The following is an 18,983-nucleotide window of genomic DNA, read 5'->3' on the forward strand; positions in this document are numbered from 1 at the left end:
TCAAGAGTAACTAGAGGAAACAAAGAGAAATCTCTTCAGGCTGTGTCCCTTTATCATCCAGTCACATCACCCATCTCTTGCACTTTCCCTTACCAGCTCAACATACATTTCCCTTTTACCCAAAACTCCTTTCACCCTATCCATTCATCTCATTCTAGGTATTCCTTTCAAGTTCACTACATCCATCTCTTCCACATTTTTTTTTTGCTAGTTTCTCTTCACTCATTCTTTCCATATACCCAAGCCATCCCAATATTACAAAGGATTACAAAGGCAAAGCATGCCGACAGGAGACCTTTTGATCCATATCTAGGTCGGATGCAAAAAAAAAAAAAAAAAAAAAAAAAAAAAAAAAAATAAAAATAAAATAAAAAAAAAAAAATTTAAAAAAAAAATAAAAAAAAAAAAAAAAATCATATTGATAATAAATTAAAACTATAACAATGTAAATAACAATTAAAATACATAAATAAATGCATTGGTATAGTTGAATAACAAACAAACAGGTAAATAGTAAATGATAATAAATTGACATATAACTAATAATAAATGAAAATCAGACAGACAAATTATAACAAAACAAAAACAAATAATATAACATAAATTATAATAATTACAGCATCTTACTTAGGTATTTATCTAAATGATTCTTAAAGCTTCGAACTGAACTACATTGCACTACCTGTGCAGGAAGTTTATTCCATTCATTAACTACACGGTTGGCAAAGTTGTTTCTACCTACTTCCAAATTGAATATATTTCCGGACAGTTTGAGACCATTGTTTCTTGTCTGATTCTCATTCAATGCGAAAATTTGGTCACTTTTGATGTTGTCAATTCCCTTTAAAATCTTAAAGACCTGTATCAAGTCACCTCTGAGTCTACGCTTTTTTAGGGAAAACAGATTCATGTGCTTAAGTCGATTTTCGTATGATTTATTTTTGATATTTGGAATCAGTTTTGTGGCTCGCCGTTGTACTTTTTCCAGTCTGTCAATGTCTTTAATGAGATTCGGTGACCATGCGGAAACAGCATATTCCAAATGTGGACGAACTAACGATTTATATAGCTTGTTAATGAGTGATGGACTTTTGAAATCAAAAGATCGCGCAATCAATCCCAGAATCTTATTTGCTTTCTCAGAGGCTGAAATACACTGCTTGGATGATTTGAGGTCGTTACTGATAATTACGCCGAGATCTTTTTCACTATCCACTTTTGTTAACGAATTTCCAAATAACTTGTAATCGTACTTGCTGTTATTTTTACCTATGTGCATTACCTTGCATTTACTTGTGTTAAATTTCATTAGCCACTTTTCAGACCATTGCTGTAATTTATCTAAATCTTCTTGAATATCTAATTGGTTTGAGTGATCATTTGCCACTCCGCACAGTTTTGTATCATCAGCAAATTTGGAAACAGTAGATTTTAGTCCATGGTCTATATCATTTATATATACTATGAATAGAAGTGGCCCAAGAACGGAACCCTGAGGAACTCCACTTGCAACACTTTTCCATCCAGAAGTTTTTCCATTTAAAACAACTCTCTGTTTTCGACCATTCAACCAATTACAGGTAAACGTCGACTTACGATGGCCGCGACTTACGATTGTTCGACTTTACGATGACGACGACGACGACGACGATATGATAATTTAACCCCTTCCATACGGTGCCGCACACATAGGCGTCATGAGGAGCAAGTGGATTCGCGACGCTGCCATATCGGCGTCTTGATTATATTTATTGTAGTCGCCCCTGTGTTTTTACATTCTCTCAAATGTGCCTTGAATCCCATTCTCTGTGGTTTTCAAAATTCGCGGGTGAAAGAGAGAACGATCGATATAAGCGGTGACTATATTTTATGATGCGAGTATTAATACGTCACGTCGTATGGCTGGCATTTGCTGCTGCCCGCGAGATTTAAGTTCCGTACTGAAAATACATATTATAGTGTTTGAATATGGTAAAAAGGATAAAAATAATTAAATAAACTACTGTACATGTTTAATAGGCTATATTCAGTATCTCTGGTGGTTAATATACAGGTAGGCTAGGTACAGTGACCACGGAACAGTGATACACAAATTGGGGATCGACTTACGATGAAATCGTCTTACGATGGCTCTATCGAAACCTAATGCCATCGTAAGTCGACGTTTACCTGTACTAGTCCAACCTAATAGGCTACCACTTATTCCATGCAAAGCTAATTTAGTAAGTAGTCTTTCGTGTGGGACGGTATCAAAAGCTTTTGCAAAGTCTAGATATATTAAATCTATATTGTTTCTTTTGTCATAATTCGAGACAACTGTGTTGTAGAATTCGAGTAAGTTAGTCACGCAAGAACGTTTCCGTCTGAAACCATGTTGGCTATCATTTATCAAACGGTTACTTTCTAAATGATATTCGATAGCATCTCTGATGATAGTTTCCATTATTTTTCCTACGATCGAAGTCAAACTAATAGGCCTATAGTTATTTGGTTTCTTTTTGTCACCTTTTTTGAATATGGGAGTAACGTTAGCTAGCTTCCATTCTCTTGGGACATCTCCGGATATGATGGATTTCTTGAAAATAATTTCTAATGGAACAACAATCTCATTTTTCATTTCCTTTAAGATTCTTGGATGCCAACTGTCAGGCCCTGGTGTTTTATTAACTTTGAGTTTGTCTATACACCTTTTAATTGTTTTTTTTGTTATATTTACCGTAGTGAGTAAGTTTACCCCAGACTTTTCACAGGTTTCAGTTTGGAATTCACTTTGAGGTGTTTCGTTTACGAATACCGAGCTAAAATAATTGTTTAAGAGATTACACATTCCTTCATTTGAATATTCAAGTTGACCGTCAGCAGATAATAGTGGACCAATGTGATTCCTAACAACCTTTTTATCTCTAATGTAACTATAGAATTCTTTGGGATTCTCTTTGGATTTCTCAGCAATGTTCATTTCGTATTGTCGTTTTCTTTTTCTTATTGTCTTTTTTAAATCTCTCTGTATTGATACATAACTTTCAGTCATTAGATGCACCCGAGCACTTATATTTCTTATAAGCCTGTCTCTTTTTAGCAATACTTTTTTCAGTTTCTTTGTCGAGCCACTTTGGGCGAGCCTGATTTGGGGGACATCTGTCCTTAAAAGGAATGTAAGTTTGAATCATCTTAGTGAGCGTATTTTGAAATATTTCCCACATCTGATCTACAGGCCTTTCGTTTAATTTTTCCTCCCAATCTGTAAGCTGAAGCTCCTGACGTAGTTCTATGAACTGAGCTTTACTGAAATCGGGTATTTTAGAAGCACAAGTATCTATTCTAAAATTGTTTAGGAGTTTGAATCTGACTAAGTTGTGATCGCTATTTGCAACAGATTCACCGACTTCTACATCAGTTGCCATGCTTTCGCGGCTAGTGATAAATAAATCGAGTAAGTTTCCATATCTTGTGGGCTCTTTTACATGCTGAATTAAGTAATTGTCACCAAGAAAATCAATCAAGCGACTACCTATATGGCCATGTTCAAGGGTCATCCAATCAATGTCAGTAAAATTGAAATCACCCATTATCAATAAATCCCGGTTGCAGAAACTAGACAGTTCTTGAAATAACAGTTTGTCGTCTGCTAATGATAATGTCTTTGGCCTATATATTACACCTATATTCATTTTTTGTCCATTTGTTTGGGTTAACTCAACCCACAAACTGTCATATGCATCCTGTTTCACTTTCTCTAAAACACAAGCATGAACATTGTTTTTAACGTACAATAGAACACCCCCACCTTTCTTGTGGTTTCTATCCTGATGAAAGTGTTTAAATCCCGCAATATTAAATTCAGCTTCGAACTCTGTACCATTTAACCATGTCTCAGTTATTCCTATCATATCGAGATTTTCGCTTTTGACATACGCCTGTATTTCTTGAAATTTGTTCCTAATACTACGAGCATTAAAGTACATAGTTTTAAGAAACTCCTGATTATTTCTTTTTGACACATTTTGAGTTTCAATATCATGTCTTATATTATCATTTTGTTTTTTATTTATGCCTTGCTCTATATTATTATTATTTGGTCCTTCATTGACATTCAATGCCTCATTAACATTTCTCCTATCAAAATTATCATTTCCCCCATCACGGACATCTGGTCGATTACGGTCATCCGATCTATTTTGTACATTTTGTCCCCCTACGTCACCGTGATTCACGCCGGCCTCCCGTCGTTCAGTGACATTATGTCCGGCATCCCTTTCTAAAATTATATTTTGTCCTCCAGCAGATCAATCCAATCTGCTAGCTCCCTTTCTATCCTTGCTCTCCAGCTTACTTCCTCATTTCCAACTCTATCCATCTTTGTAATCTCCATATTTTTTCAACATTTCATTTTAAAGTTAAGTCCAACTCCTCCTTTCTGCCTGAGCCCTTAAATTTCAAGTCTGCAGCATACAGTGTTGCAGGCACAATCACCCCTTCATATAGTCTTCTCTTTGCCTCCATTCCTAAATACCTATTTGTCATGAAACTTTTCTTTCCCCCATGACATTGACTTGCTTCTCTCACTATAATTTACCTCCACCCCAACCCCATTCCTTGGTACATGTAACCCTAAATACTTAAAGCTACTCACTTCCTCTAGCCTCCCTCTTTTAAGACTTAACTCTCACTCACTGCCTTCCTCCCTTATGAATTTCATCACTTTATTTTACCCACATTTGCTTTCAACTTCCTCCTATCACATACCTTCCTGCACTCCAACACTACCTTAGACCCTCCTCTGACTCAGCCACAAGCAGTCACACAAGCAGCAACTGGCTCACCTCCCACTTCCCTCCACTTTCAATAACTATCTCCAATCCCTCGCCCATCACCTTTGTGCAACAGGCTGACCAAGGAAGAAGTAGATGGATGGAGTGAAAGCTGAGGTCAATGTCAGGATGTCAAACAAGTGAACATATGTGTGGATGACAAACATGAAGTTAAGAGGAATGTAAAGACTCCCACTTTCATTTCACTCGCTGCTAAGATGTCCAAATTGCCCTCTTTCATCATTTCCCTCTCTAATGTATTTATCCTACTTATGGATATATTTAATAATTAGCTCACCTGTTGTACAAGCTCCTGGGTGTCAGTGGGTCGCTTCAGGAAGAGTTTAACGATGGCTGTGAGGAGCTGGAGCTGCACCTGTGTATTCTCATCATGGAAACCTTCAAGAAAACTTTCCAACAGTTCATCAGCATTGTCAATTCGCTCCGCATACTCGCCAATAATCCAAATCATAGAACCTCTGTAAATATGGAAGACCAAAGACACATATTCAGCACAAATTGTTAGTGGTATACATCATGATTAAAAACTAATATCCTCACAAAACAAGTCATTGTTTGTGAATTCTGTGTTTATTATGAACAGAAAATATTAATTATGATTTTTAAGGCAATGAAGAAATTGGCCACCTGTAGCATACTTAAGCATCTTGTATTACTACTTATGAGAGCATCTACATCTGTTGGATCCCCTCAATGATCTAAATCTTTCCAACACTCTATCCCCTTGAACTAGGCTACCAGAAGAGGCTGGATGACAGCATCACAGATAACTGTCCAGGATGCAACATTTCACCCCATATTATACATTATGGAAGACTGCATTGTACACAATCATGCACCCCAACAACACAATATACATTCTATAAAAGATTTGTGGGAAAACCTCAATTCATCTGTGGCATTCCTCAGGTAGACATTACTATTCAGACAGAAGTCAAGGGAATGGCAACAACTAGACTCATCTCAAATGAGACATCATTACTGTAACAGCAACGTTACACAACAATAAAAACATAAGACTCTTTTGGGTATATGGAAAGAATGAGGGAAGAAAGATTTGCAAATAGAATTTGGAAGGCAGAAGTGGATGGAGGGAACTTGAGAGTAAGACTAGATATGAGGTGAGTGGACAGGGTGAAGGGGCACTGGATAAGAGGTGTCTGTTGAGACAGAAAGTAAATATAGAAATGAATGGGGAATGATTATAAATGGATGAGGAAATGACACAGCTTAGAGGTATGTTCTTTCTCTTTCCTCTGTAAATTTCTTGACTGGATGAGGGTGAGAGTGGGTGCTTGTCATATAAAGAAATGGTGGCAGTAAACCATCTCTTGCTGTCAGGCTCTGCAGTGAAAAAGTTGTCTTCCTTCATTGCCCCTGACCTGACCAGTGTGACAGGGACAGGGATGATCCTTCATCCACAATATGTTATGATGAAAGAGACAAAAGTTTTGGATGGGTGTGGGAAGGGTTTAGGATGGGTACGAATTTGCCCCCCCCCCCCTCTATAATGAGGGAAAAAAAGGAAAAGGCTTTTTGTTTTGTGTTGATGTATGTACTATGAATACATGTGTTATATATATATATATATATATATATATATATATATATATATATATATATATCTATATAGCAAGGGAGGTAGTCAGACAAGGCATGCACCAACCCCACCCATTTCACTCCCATGTTTCTCTTAGCTCCTTGTGGATCGTTATCGCGGTCTCCTGCCCATTGCCCAGGGGAAAAGCAATTCAGCGATAGAATAATCTACAGTAGTGCAAGCTGTTTCTTTTACACAGCAAACCTCTCTCCTCATCCCTTCATGCAAGAAAGAGGAGATGAGAAATCCCTTCATGCAGTGTAAAATTATCCATTCACAACAGTTCTCCACTCATACCATCCCATACCTTCACCCTTCCCTGCTCAAAGCCCTTTCACCCCTCCATACAACTCACTTTTTGTCTTCCCCTCAAGTTCACTCCATCTACCAATGCTTTCCACACTTTCTTTGACAATCTTTTCTCATTCATTCTTTCCATGTGCCCAAACCACCCTAATAATCTTTCACTAGCCCTATCTGCCAGCTCCCTTTCTAACCCCGCCGCCCTCCTCCTCCTCATTTCTTACTTTATCCCTCCTCATACTCCCACCACACTTCTCAAACATATCTAAATTTCTCCTTTCTGTCTCTCTTCAATTTAAAGTCTATGCCTCATACAGTGTTGTAGGCACAATCACCCTTTCATATAATCTTCTCTTTGTACCCACCCATCCACAAGGTTTGGATAGGGAAATCAAGGAGACCTATAGGATGAGGAGATACTCTAAAGAAAAACAATACAGGCCACTGAAAGTAAAGCTTAGATCTCAAACAATTGCCAAGGAAGTACTATTCAGAACAATGAAATTAGCAAATAGTCAACATTACAAGAATGTATGGATAAAAAAAGAAACAAGTGAAGAATAAAAAGAAAAAGAAAAAACTTAGAAACGAAGCAAAAAAAAAAAAAAAAAAAAAAAAAAAAATAGAGGCTGAGAAAATGGTATACAAGGAAAAAGGAAACAAAGACAGAAAAAGACGAAGAGAAAGGAAATTAAAAATAGCTTATACCAATATAGATGGAATAACTTCAGGAATGAATGAATTAAATCAAATCTGATCTGTTTCTACTCAAGACTAATAGATATAATACAGGAAAGTGATGGATGGGCTGATTGTGCTTTCCTAGATCTACAAAAAGCTTTTGATTAAGCACCACAAAGAAAACAATTAGGAAAACTGAAAACCATAGGAGGGGTACTAACTAAACTACTGGAATGGATAGAGGATTTCCTGCATGGAAGAAAAATGAAAGTAGTGCTCAAAGATAAAGATTCTACTTGGGAAGAGGTGATTACTTGTAGTGGAGTTCTACAAGGATTGGTACTGGCTCCAATGTTTGCTATTTATGTGAATGACATGGACGAGGGTGTAGACAGTTACATGAACTTCTTTGCTGATGACACAAAACTGTTGAAAAAAGTGAGCACTGAAATAGGCTGAGAGTTGCTGCAGAGAGACTTGAACAAAATTTGGGAACGGAGTCAGAAGTGGGAAGTGTACTTCAACATCAAGAAATATACTATAATGGAATTTGGAAAAAGTTAAAAACAGGGTATCAGGACAATATAAAATCAGTGAAAAGGATACAAAGAGAGATTAGAAAAAGATCTGGGAATAATCATCACAAAGGACAAGTCCCCTGATAAACAGATCAACAAAATTGTCGGAGAAACTTACAACTAGCTGAGGTCAATAAAAATGGCATTTACTTACTTGAACATAGAATTGGTGAAGAAAATACTAGTCACATTGATAAGACCAAGAGTGGAATACACAGTGACACTATGGTCACCCAGTACCAAATAGAATATAAAGAAAATTGAAAGAATCCAAAGAGCAACTACAAAGATGGCCTCCCTCGTTTTCCAAACTCATACAGTGTCAAAACTACAGTTACCAACCCTGAAACAAAGAAGAGAAAGAGGAGACTTGTTGACCATCTATAGAATCATGAGAGGAACAGAAGTCCTTAATGGAGAAGACTTAGTAAAATGGGATACAAGAAATACAAGAGGACTTGGAAGGAAACTCAAAAAGGACAGTTATAGAAGAGACTTGAAAAAGAATAGCTTTCCCCACAGAGGTGTGGATGTATGGAATTAACTGGACAAAATAATAGCATGTGCAAAAAGCATACATGAATCTAAGAACAATTTAGATACTGAGAGATACGGAGATGGGACACCACGTGTATAGCTCCCTTTCCCATAAGATACAACTAGGTAAATACACATGTACATAATCAATCCATTACCACTGGTCTCTCATATAGAAGACCTGCAGCCTTCAGATAATCAGTGATAGTCTCTGGGTGGGACCATAAATCACTCAGGGAAGATGTACCATGTTATTGTCTAGGAATTGTTAGTGTGGGGCATTGTAGTACAAGATGTTCTATGAGGCTTATGTCAGAGGACTAATGGAGTATTGTGTTTGGGTATCTATCTTGAAGGGTTTCTTTAGTGATCTAATGTCAGGTTCACACTGTGTCTCAATGCAGATCTGTATGTCGTAGGTGCCAGTGATGAATACTGAGCAAAGTGCCTACACTGATGTCCACACTGAGTGGGCATGAGGAAAGAATGCAGCTACAAGGCAGTGCGCACCAGTCACCTCTAACCATCTGCATGGGGAGGATGGATGCTGACAAGCTCCTTAAAACATAAACCATACTATGGAGCATTATAGCTATGTGTGATGTGAAAAAGAAACTATCAAGAAAGAGAAAAATATGGTGTAGACAGTGGCTTTCTCAAAGACTTGTTACAGGGAGTTTCAACCAAATATTTCAAGAATTACAGATGGAAAATCCAACAGACTTTGAAAATTATACAAGAATGTCAGTCATTGTATTTCATGAGTTGCTGATATCTCCACTTTTTATGTCACCATTCAGAATAAACATCTCTGTATCTCGCAGCATCTAAATTGCTCTTAAATTCGTGTATGGTTTTTGCACACACTATTGTTTGATCTAGTTTGTTCCAAACATCCACCACTTTGTGGGGAAAGCTGTTCTTTTTCAGGTCTCTTTCATATTTGTCCTTTTCGAGTGTCCTTCCGTGTCCCCTTGTATTTCTCATATCACAATTTAGTAAGTCTTCTCTATCAAGGGCTTCCATACCTCTCATGATTCTATAGTCAACATGTCACCTCTTTCTCTTCCTTGTTCCAGAGTTGGCAATTCTAGTTTTGACGATCTGTCTTCATATGACAGTTTTGATAATGTTGGGGCCATCTTCGTAGTTGCTTTCTGGATTCTTTCAATTTTCCTTATATTCTTTTTGGTATTGGGTGACCATAGTGTTGCTACATACTCCAGTCTTGGCCTTATCAGTGTGGCTAGTATTTTCTTCACCATTTCTTCATCCAAGTAAAAGCCACCTTTATTGATCTTAGCAAGATGTAGGTTTCTCTAACAATTTTGTTGATCTGTTTATCAGGGTACATGTCCTTTGTGAATATTACTCCCATGTCTTTCTCTGATCCCACTTTCTTTACATCCTTTTCACTGATTTTATATTGTCCTGATATCCTTTTTTTTTTTTTTTTTTTTTTTTTTTTTTACCTTTTCCAAATTCCATTATGCTGCATTTCTAAACCATGTTCAGATCTCTCTGTAGTGACTCACAATCTGTTTTGGTACTCATTTTCTTCAAGAGTTGTGTGTCATCTGCAAAGAAGCTCATGTAACATTCCATACCTTCATCCATGACATTCACATAACAAACATTATTGGAGCCAATACTGATCCCTGTGGAACTCCACTAATCACCTCTTCCCAAGTGGAATTTTTATATCTGAGCACTTCTCTCATTTTTCTTCGATGCAAGAAATCCTCCATCCATTTCAGTCGTTTACCTTGTATCCCTCCTATACTTTCCAGCTTTCTTTATAGTTTTCTGTGTGGTACTTTGTCAAAAACTTTTTGTAGGTCTAGGAGAGCACAATTGCCCCATCCGTCCCTTTCTTGTATTATATCTAATAGCCTTGAGTAGAAACAGATAAAATTTGTGGCACATGATCTTCCCTGTCTAAATCCAAATTGTCTCGGATTTAGTATATTGTTCTCCTGATGATTTATCCATCTCTTTTTCTTATATCATCAAGGCTTGCACTCCTTATGTTCCCCATTTTGTATTCCTTGCTCTTAATGTTCCATATGCAAGAATGCTGCTTCAACAATTCTATAAAATATTTGGTGTGACTTCTTGTCCATTCAGTAGGGCTAGTGGAAGTGGCCATGACAGAATGTGAGACATATGTCCTCCCTCGATAAAGGCTGCCCATCAAATTGAGTCATTTCAAAACAGCTTAGCAGTGCATTGTATTGAAAACCTCAATTGTCAACCAGGCACTAACTCTGCCATGGTCATGGGCCACAGAGTGAATGGGCCTTAAGTATTTACCTAGTTGTATTTTACGGGATGAGAGCTATGCTCGTAGTGACCCATTTTCATATCTCTCCTCATCCAGTTTATTCTTAAAATTGTGTATAGTTTTGGCACTCACTGTTTCTCTGTTTAGTTTGTTTCAGACATCAATCACTCTAGGTGAGAAGCTATTCTTTTTCAGGTCCCTTCTGAAACTGTCCTTCATTAGCTCCTTTTCATGTCCTCTTGTTTCTCTTCTGTCCCATTTTAATAAGTCATCTCTATTGAGAATTTCCATCCCTTTCATAATTCTGTAAATGGTCAACAAATCACCTCTTTCTCTTCTCTGTTCCAGTGTTGATAGATGTAATTTATCCAATCTTTGTTCGTATGTTAAATTTGATAGTGTAGGTGCCATTTTTGTCACTGCTCTTTGGATTCTCTATAATTTTCTTATGTTCTTTTTTGTGCTAGGTGCCCATTGTGTTGCAGCATATTCTAGTTTAGGTCTTATTAGTGTAACCACAATTTTCTTTACCATTTCTTCATCCATGTAGTCAAAGGCCACTTTCATTGATCTTAACAAGTTAAAAGTCTCTCCAAATAATTTATTCACATGTTTATCAGGTGTCAAGTCACTTGAGATGATCATTCCCAGGTCCCTTTCTGAATCAACTTTTGACTTGTTTTCAATTCTATATTGACCTGATATTCTATTTTTGTTTTTTCCAAATTCCATTATGCTACATTTCTTATGTTGAAGTTTATCGCACATCTCTGACTCCATTCCCATACTTTGTCTAGGTCTTCTTGTAGGGGTCTGCAATCTTTTGTTCTTACTCTCTTGAGTAATTTGGCATTGTCAGCAAAGAAGTTCATGTAACAATTTACTCCCTCATCTATATCATTTATATATGGCAAACATTAAAGGAGCCAATACAGAGCCTTGCAGGATGCCACTCTTCACATCTTCCCAGTTTGAATTTTTGTCTCTAAGTACCACTCTCATTTTTCTCCCAATTAAGAGTTCCTTCATCCATTCCAGTAGCTTACCTTGTATTCCTATTATTTCAAATTTTCTTATTAATTTTTCATGTGGTACTTTGTGAAATGCCTTCTGCAAGTCCAAGAAGGCGCAATCTGCCCAGCCAACACTTTCTTGTACTATCTCAATTAATCTCGAATATAAGCATATTAAGTTTGTGGTACACAATCTTCCATTTCTAGAGCCAAATTGCTTAGGGTTTACTATTTCTTTTTTTTCCAAGTGTTTGGTCCATTTGTTTCTGACGACTTTTTCGCATATTTTTGCTACTGTGCTTATAAGGGGTACTGGTTTGAAGGTTGTAGGATCTTCTGTTTCCTCCTTTATATATTGGTACTATGTGTTTATCTTTCCAATCTTGCAGTACCTTTCCTTCTTTGAGTGAAAAGTCTATTATCTTGTATAATTTGTCCGTCAGTTTGTCTATACACTTTTTCAGTATCCAATTTGCAATTCCATCTGGTCCATGCAATTTCCTAACATCTAGGTTTTTTATTTGATCTCTTATTTCTTTCTGTGTTATCTTTATTTCTTTCATTTTAGGGAATCTTTCTTGTTGTCCATCTTACCTAGCTGTATTATACGGGAAGGGAGCTATGCTCGTGGTGACCCGTCTTTGTATCTTTCAGCATCAAGTTTTTTCTTAAAATCATGAATAGTGTTTGCACACACTGTTTCTTTATCTAAATTATTCCAGATATCCAGCACTCTGTGTGGGAAGCTATTTTTTTTTCAGATCTCTTGTATAGTTACCCTTTATGAGTTTCTTTTTGTGTCCTCTTGTTTTCCATTGTCATTTTTTAGTAAATCATTCCTATCAAGGATTTCCATTCCTTTTATGATTCTATAGTCAATAGATTACTGCTTTCTCTTCTCTGCTCCAGTGTTGGATAATCTTTGTTCATATATTAATTTGCAAAGAGCTGGTGCCAACTTTATTGTTGCTCTCTGTATTCTTTCTAATTTCTTTTTATTCTTTTTAGTACTGGGTGTGCAGTTTTGGTCTTATTAATGTAACTAATATTTTTTTAAATAATTTCTTCATCCAAATAGTCAAATGACACTTTCACTGACCTTAATAAGTTGAAGGTTTCTTCGACTATTTTGTTGAAATATTTGTCCGGCATCATGTCTTTGCTGATTATTACTCCAAGGTCTTTTTCAGAGTTCACTTTTTTTATTTCTTCTTCACCAATTTCATAATTTTTTGATATTCTGTTTTTGCTTTTTCCAAACTCCATTATACTACATTTCTTGATAGTGAAGTTCACTTCCCACTTTTGAGTCCATTTCCAGATTTTGTCCAGGTCTGATTGTAACTATTCACAATCCTCCCATGTTCTTACTTTCTTTAGTATTTTTGCATCATCTGTGAAGAAATTCATATTACACTCCACTCCTTCATCCATGTCATTTATATGGCAAACTTGATTGGAGCCATCAACGACCTCTGCAGGAAACCACTTATCATTTCTTCCCATTTCAAGTATTTGTCTCTAATTACTACCCTCATTTTTCTCCCAGTCAGGAAGTCTTCCATCCATTCCAATAATTTACCTCCAATGCTACCTATTGATTCTATTTTTCTTATTAATTTCTTGTATGGTATCTTATCAATGCTTTTTGTAGGTCTAGATAGGCACAGTCTGCCCATCCATCCCTCTCTTGTATTATTTCTATTAGTCTCGAGTACAAGCAGATCAGGTTTATTGTACATGATCTTACTTGTCTAAATCCAAATTGATTTGGATTTATTATAGTTTTTTCTGCCAGATGTTTAACCCATCTACTTTTGATCACTTTTTCACATATTTTTGCTACTGTGCTTGTTAGGGAGACCAGTCTGTTGTTAGTTGGATTTTCCTTGTTTCCTCCTTTATATATTGGTAAAATATTTGCATTTTTCCAGTCTTGTGGTACCTTTCCTTCTTTGAGCGAGCATTTGATTATATTGTATATTTTATTCATTAACACCTCTATGCATTCTTTCAGTATCCAATTTGTAATTCCATCTGGAGCATGCAATTTTCTGACATCAAGGATTTTTATTTGGTAGCTAATTTCCTTCTGTGTTAGTTATTTTTTTCATGGGGGGAGGGGGGATTTCTGTCTCTCTATTCCCTCACAGTTAAGCGAGTTCTCAATTGTGAATACCAATTTGAAATGATTGCCCATAATTTCTGCCATTTCTTGTTCTTCTGTATATTCATAATTTCCCTAGTACAGCTTTTCTATTTCTTGTGGTAAGACAGATATGTAAGAAAGCATAAGGAAAAGGTAAAGATGTTTATTGGGCCTCTATGGATTTGGAAAAGGCTTATGATATGGTAGACAGGAAGGCACTGTGGAAGGTAATGCAGATATATGGGATAGGAGGAAAGCTTTTAAGAGCAGTCAAGAATTTTTACAATAGTAGCTTGTGTTAGAATCAGAAATGGAGAGAATGAGTGGTTTGGGGTAAAGGTGGGATTTCACTTGGGATGTGTTATGTTGCTTTGGCTGTTCAATTTATAAATGGATGGGATGGTGCAAGAGGCAAATGCAAAGGGTAGTGGCTAGGGATTGGAGATGGTTAAAGAAAATGGAGAAAAGTTGGAGATAAAATAGTTGGTGTTTGCTGATGACACTGCACTTGTAGCAGGATCAGAGGAGGGACTGAGGAAGTTAGGGACAGAGTTTGGAAAGGTGTGCGAAACAAGTAAGTTAAAGATAAATGTAGGTAAAAGGTGATGAGATGTACAAGGGGAGAAATGGCAGCAGACTGGAAGTGAGTATTAACCATTTCCATATGGTGACGCCTACGTAGGCGTCATGAGGAGCAAGTGGGTATGCGATGATGCTGACGTAGGCGTCTTGATTATATTTATTGTAGTCATACCTGCGTGACCCTCATTCTCTCTAAACTGGCTTCATCATATTTTCTATGGTTATCAAAATTCATGGGTGAAAGAGAACGAGCGATTGAGCAGTGACTTTATTTTTTATAATGCGATTATTATGACGCAACATCGCACGCCTGGCAGCTAATGCTACCAGAAATGCGATGTGCCCCAGAGTGAAGAGATTAAGGGATAGAGACTGGAGGAAGTGGATTGTTTTAGATACTTAGATGCAAATGTGGCAGGAAAGAAAAGTGGAGGTATAATGTAGATTAAGAGAAGCAAATAAATGCCTTGGGGGATTAAAAAGTGTAATGAGAAATAGACATTTGGGAATGGATGCTAAGAGGAGACTGTATGAAGGAGTGATTGTGCCAACAGCACTGTATGGGGCAGAAACATGGTACATAAAAGAGGAAGAGAAGAGTTTAAATGTGTTTGAGATGAGGTGCCTGCTAAGTATGATAGGGGTTACTAGGCTGGATAGTGAGAAATGAGGAGGTGAGGAGGAGAATGGGGGTGTAAAGGGAGTTGGGAGATGGGGTGGATGAAAGTATTGGGATGGTTTGGACACATGGAAAGAATGAGTGAAGAAAGACTAGTAAAAGAGGTGTGAAAGGCAGAAGTAGGAGTGAACATGATGGGATGACCAAGGATGAGATGGATGGATGGGGTAAAAGGGTCACTGGGAAAGAGGGGAATGTCTGTTGAGGAAGGATGGGAGAAGACAGAAGATAGGGGGTGGAGAATGTTTGTGTATAGATGATACTGTGATGCATAAAAAGGAGTGGATGGGGGATGGAAGGTGAGGAAGTACATGTGAAAAATAAACTGACACCACCTGAAGTGATTTCTCCCTGTCTTCTCCATTTCTGTATGCAGGGACACAAGGTGGGGGGGTGCCAATTTAATGAAGCAGCCTTGCTGTGGATGTGTTGTGTCTTGTAACACTGCTTCTGACCCAGAGCAGTGGGCGAGATGCAGGGATGACCTGTCATCCAGGAGGAGCCAAGATAAGAGGGAGGAAGGGGATGGGAGTGGAGTACCGTATATACTCGTCTATAGGTCGATCTGGTGTAAAGGTCGACCCCCCATTTTTGGCCAAAAAATCTGGATTTTTCCATATACCTCATGTATAGGTCGAGTGGCTTGTTTTTGTTTTGGTGCTGTGAGTATTCCACTGTCTTAATGCTTTGAAGTGGCATGGCTTGCCTGGTATAGCAATTGATTATTATGGTTTTTTCACTTCATTAATTATGATGTATTTTGGCTTATGTTTTTTTTTTTCAAGTTCACTGATTTTAATATTTAATAAGTTCCACTGAAGTTGCCATTTCAGCAGAGTGAAAAACTTGAACAGATTACAAAGATTTTTTTTTTTTTTTCATGGAAGTAGCAGTTGCCAATAAGACTGACGAGTTAAACACCATATGAGGATGGAGCCCTTATTTGTACGACGTTTCGCTTATTTTGTTCAATAGTGTTCGTTCCTTGAATGATCGCTGCTTCTAAACACTTCCTGCAGATTTTGTCTGGTTCTCGTATCAGCAGCCCTGCATTCTTTCATGCCTGATGTCGTAACGGTGTTCACGTATTCGTGTATTCAGGTCGCGTGACGTTTCTCCGATGTAAACTTTATCACATCCTGAACACGGAATACGATAAACACCAGCTTTTGTGCCCGGTGTTTGGTTGTTGTGTATTTTCGTCAACGTGATGTCTTTTATCGTCCTGCTTGTCTGGCACACTACTTCCAAATTGGTGGTTCTTAAGATATGTGTCAGGTTGGTGACAACGTCGCTGGTTGGCAACACGAGACGTTTTGTTGTGCAGCAGGACAGCCCAACAAGACGTCTCGTGTTGCATTGTTTTGGTAATGGTAACAATAATATATACAGTACCATATAGAAAGCTAAATTTGAGAATATCACAGCATTTTAATATTTTCTAAACAACTATGGCTACTATAATAGTATACATGATATAATAAGCTTGCCTGTGCTAAGAATTTTAACAAACAGGTAAAACCACAGTATGGGGTTACCGTATCTAGAAGGAATTTCACATGTTTTGGTACGTACCGTGTATTTTATGTCCCCATTGTTTACTGGTAGTAACTAGTAGGTAAATATTTTGATTTTTGAGCCTAAAGAAAAGGTAAGAGTTCTTCATAGCCTTTCTTGTCATGTCTGGATTTCAACCTAACAAGATTATTACTTGTGTATAGGTCGACCCCTAGGTTTTGGCCTAAAAAAAATTCCTTAAGATTTCGACCTATAGACGAGTATATACGGTATGTGGGGATGGGATGGGTGGGAGTGTATTTTATGCCTTTGTTTTTTGGCTACCTCCCTTGTAAGGGGGAAAATGCCTTTGATATATGTACATATGTATGATTAAGAGTTCATTTTTTGTACTGATGCATCTGACATTGGGTTAGGAGGCATACTGATGCAAGATAAATAGAAAATTGAGTCCGATAGCTTTCACATCCAGACTTTGTAATAGTGCAGAGAAACTACTCCATTACAGAAAGAAAAACATTAGCAGTGATATATTCACTAGAGTGTTTTAGAGATATGATACTGGGATATCCAATAAGAGTGTGGACTGATCATACAGCTATCCAGAACTTATTTAAACATAAGAACCTTAGGGGCAGATTAGCCATGTGGTTTACTACACTTCAGTGTTACAAGGTTAAGTCTGAATAGATTCCAGGTAGGAAAATGTTGCAGCAGATGCACTATCTAGAAATATTAGGCAACCAGCGTCAGGGTTGATAAATTTCATCTGCAGTATAAGTGAACTAGTAACATTAGATGAGGAAATAATAATAAGGAAACAAAGAAAAGACATGGGAAAAAGTAGCTCAGATATTTGATGAACCAATGAGGTATTCTTCCAAAACTTCCAAAAGGTTATAAGATAGAGGAATTTCATTTGAGTAGTGGACTTTTGTTTATAAAAACAGTTGTAAGTGGGAAGGATATTTCTGGGGGCCCAGAGAATCAGGTATTAATTCCACAAACTCTTGTACAAGAGGTACTGAAATTACTTCATGAAAGTGATTGCACTTCTCACCCAGGAAAAAATATAACTTATAGACAAGCACAACTTAAGTACTTTTGGCTGGGTGTATTTACCTAGTTGTATTTTATGGGATGAGAGCTATGCTTGTAGTGACCTGCTTTTTTTTTTATCTCTCTGCATCCAGTTTGTTCTTAACCCCTTCCATACGGTGCCGCATACGTAGGCGACATGAGGAGCAAGTGGATATGCGAGGCTGCCATATCGGCGTCTTGATTATATTTATTGTAGTCGCCCCTGTGTTTTGACATTCTCTATAAACTGCCCTTAATCACATTCTCTATGGTTTTCAAAATTCACGGGTGAAAGAGAGAACGATCAATATTAGCGGTGACTATATTTTATGATGCGAGTATTATTACGACACATCGTACGGCTGGCATTGGCTGCTGCCCGCGAGATTTAAGGCCCGTACTGAAGAGGTTAAAATCTTGTATAGTTTTGGCACTCAATGTTTTCCCATTCAGTTTGTTTCAGACCTCAATCACTCTGTGCGGGAAGCTATTCTTTTTTTATCTCTTCTGGTAACTGTCCTTCTTTAGCTTCTTCTCGTGTCCTCTTGCTTCTCTTCTGTCCCATTTTAAAAAGTCATCTCTATCAAGAACTTTCATCCCTTTCATAATTCTGTAGTCAGCAAATTGTCACTTTCCCTTCTCTGTTCCAGTGTTGATAGATGTAATTTATCCAATCTTTATTCATATGTCAAATTTGAGTGTAGGTGCGAATTTTGCTGCTGCTCTTTGAATTTTTTTTTTTTTTTTTTAAGGGTACTAGGTGCCCACAGTGTCGCAGCATACTCCAATTTAGGTCTTATCAGTGTAATTAATATTTTCTTTACCATTTCTTCATCCATGTAGTCAAAGGCCACTTTCATTGATCTTAATAAGTTAGAAGTCTCTCCACACTAGTTTGTTGACATGTTTATCAGGTGTTAAGTCACTTGAGATAATTACTCCAAGGTCCCTTTCTGAGCTGACTTTTTTTACTTTCTTGGTACCAATTTTATATTGACCCAATATTCTATTTTTGCTTTTTCCAAATTCCATTATACTGCATTTCTTAATGTTAAAATTCACTTCACACTTTTGAATCTATTTCCATATTCTGTCTAGGTCTTTTTGTAGCAATCTGCAGTCTTCTTCTGTACTTACTCTCTTAAGT

At 37.3% G+C, this 18,983-nt stretch overlaps 1 protein-coding gene across 7 annotated transcripts in view; it reads right to left on the reverse strand.

Annotated features, from left to right (window-relative positions):
* AP-1-2beta (adaptor protein complex 1/2, beta subunit) overlaps positions 1–18,983 on the reverse strand; it is a 166,237-nt gene that overhangs the window by 79,798 nt on the left and 67,456 nt on the right. For all 7 annotated transcript variants that reach the window (XM_076210262.1, XM_076210265.1, XM_076210263.1 and 4 more), the window contains exon 10: positions 5,110–5,290. In XM_076210262.1, coding sequence (XP_076066377.1) covers positions 5,110–5,290 — 181 coding nt within the window. The remainder of the gene's footprint in view (positions 1–5,109; positions 5,291–18,983) is intronic.

The sequence above is a fragment of the Oratosquilla oratoria genome, chromosome 27 (assembly GCF_046742065.1).
Source record: "Oratosquilla oratoria isolate Oo_2021 chromosome 27, ASM4674206v1, whole genome shotgun sequence".
NCBI classification, from domain to species: domain Eukaryota; kingdom Metazoa; phylum Arthropoda; class Malacostraca; order Stomatopoda; family Squillidae; genus Oratosquilla; species Oratosquilla oratoria.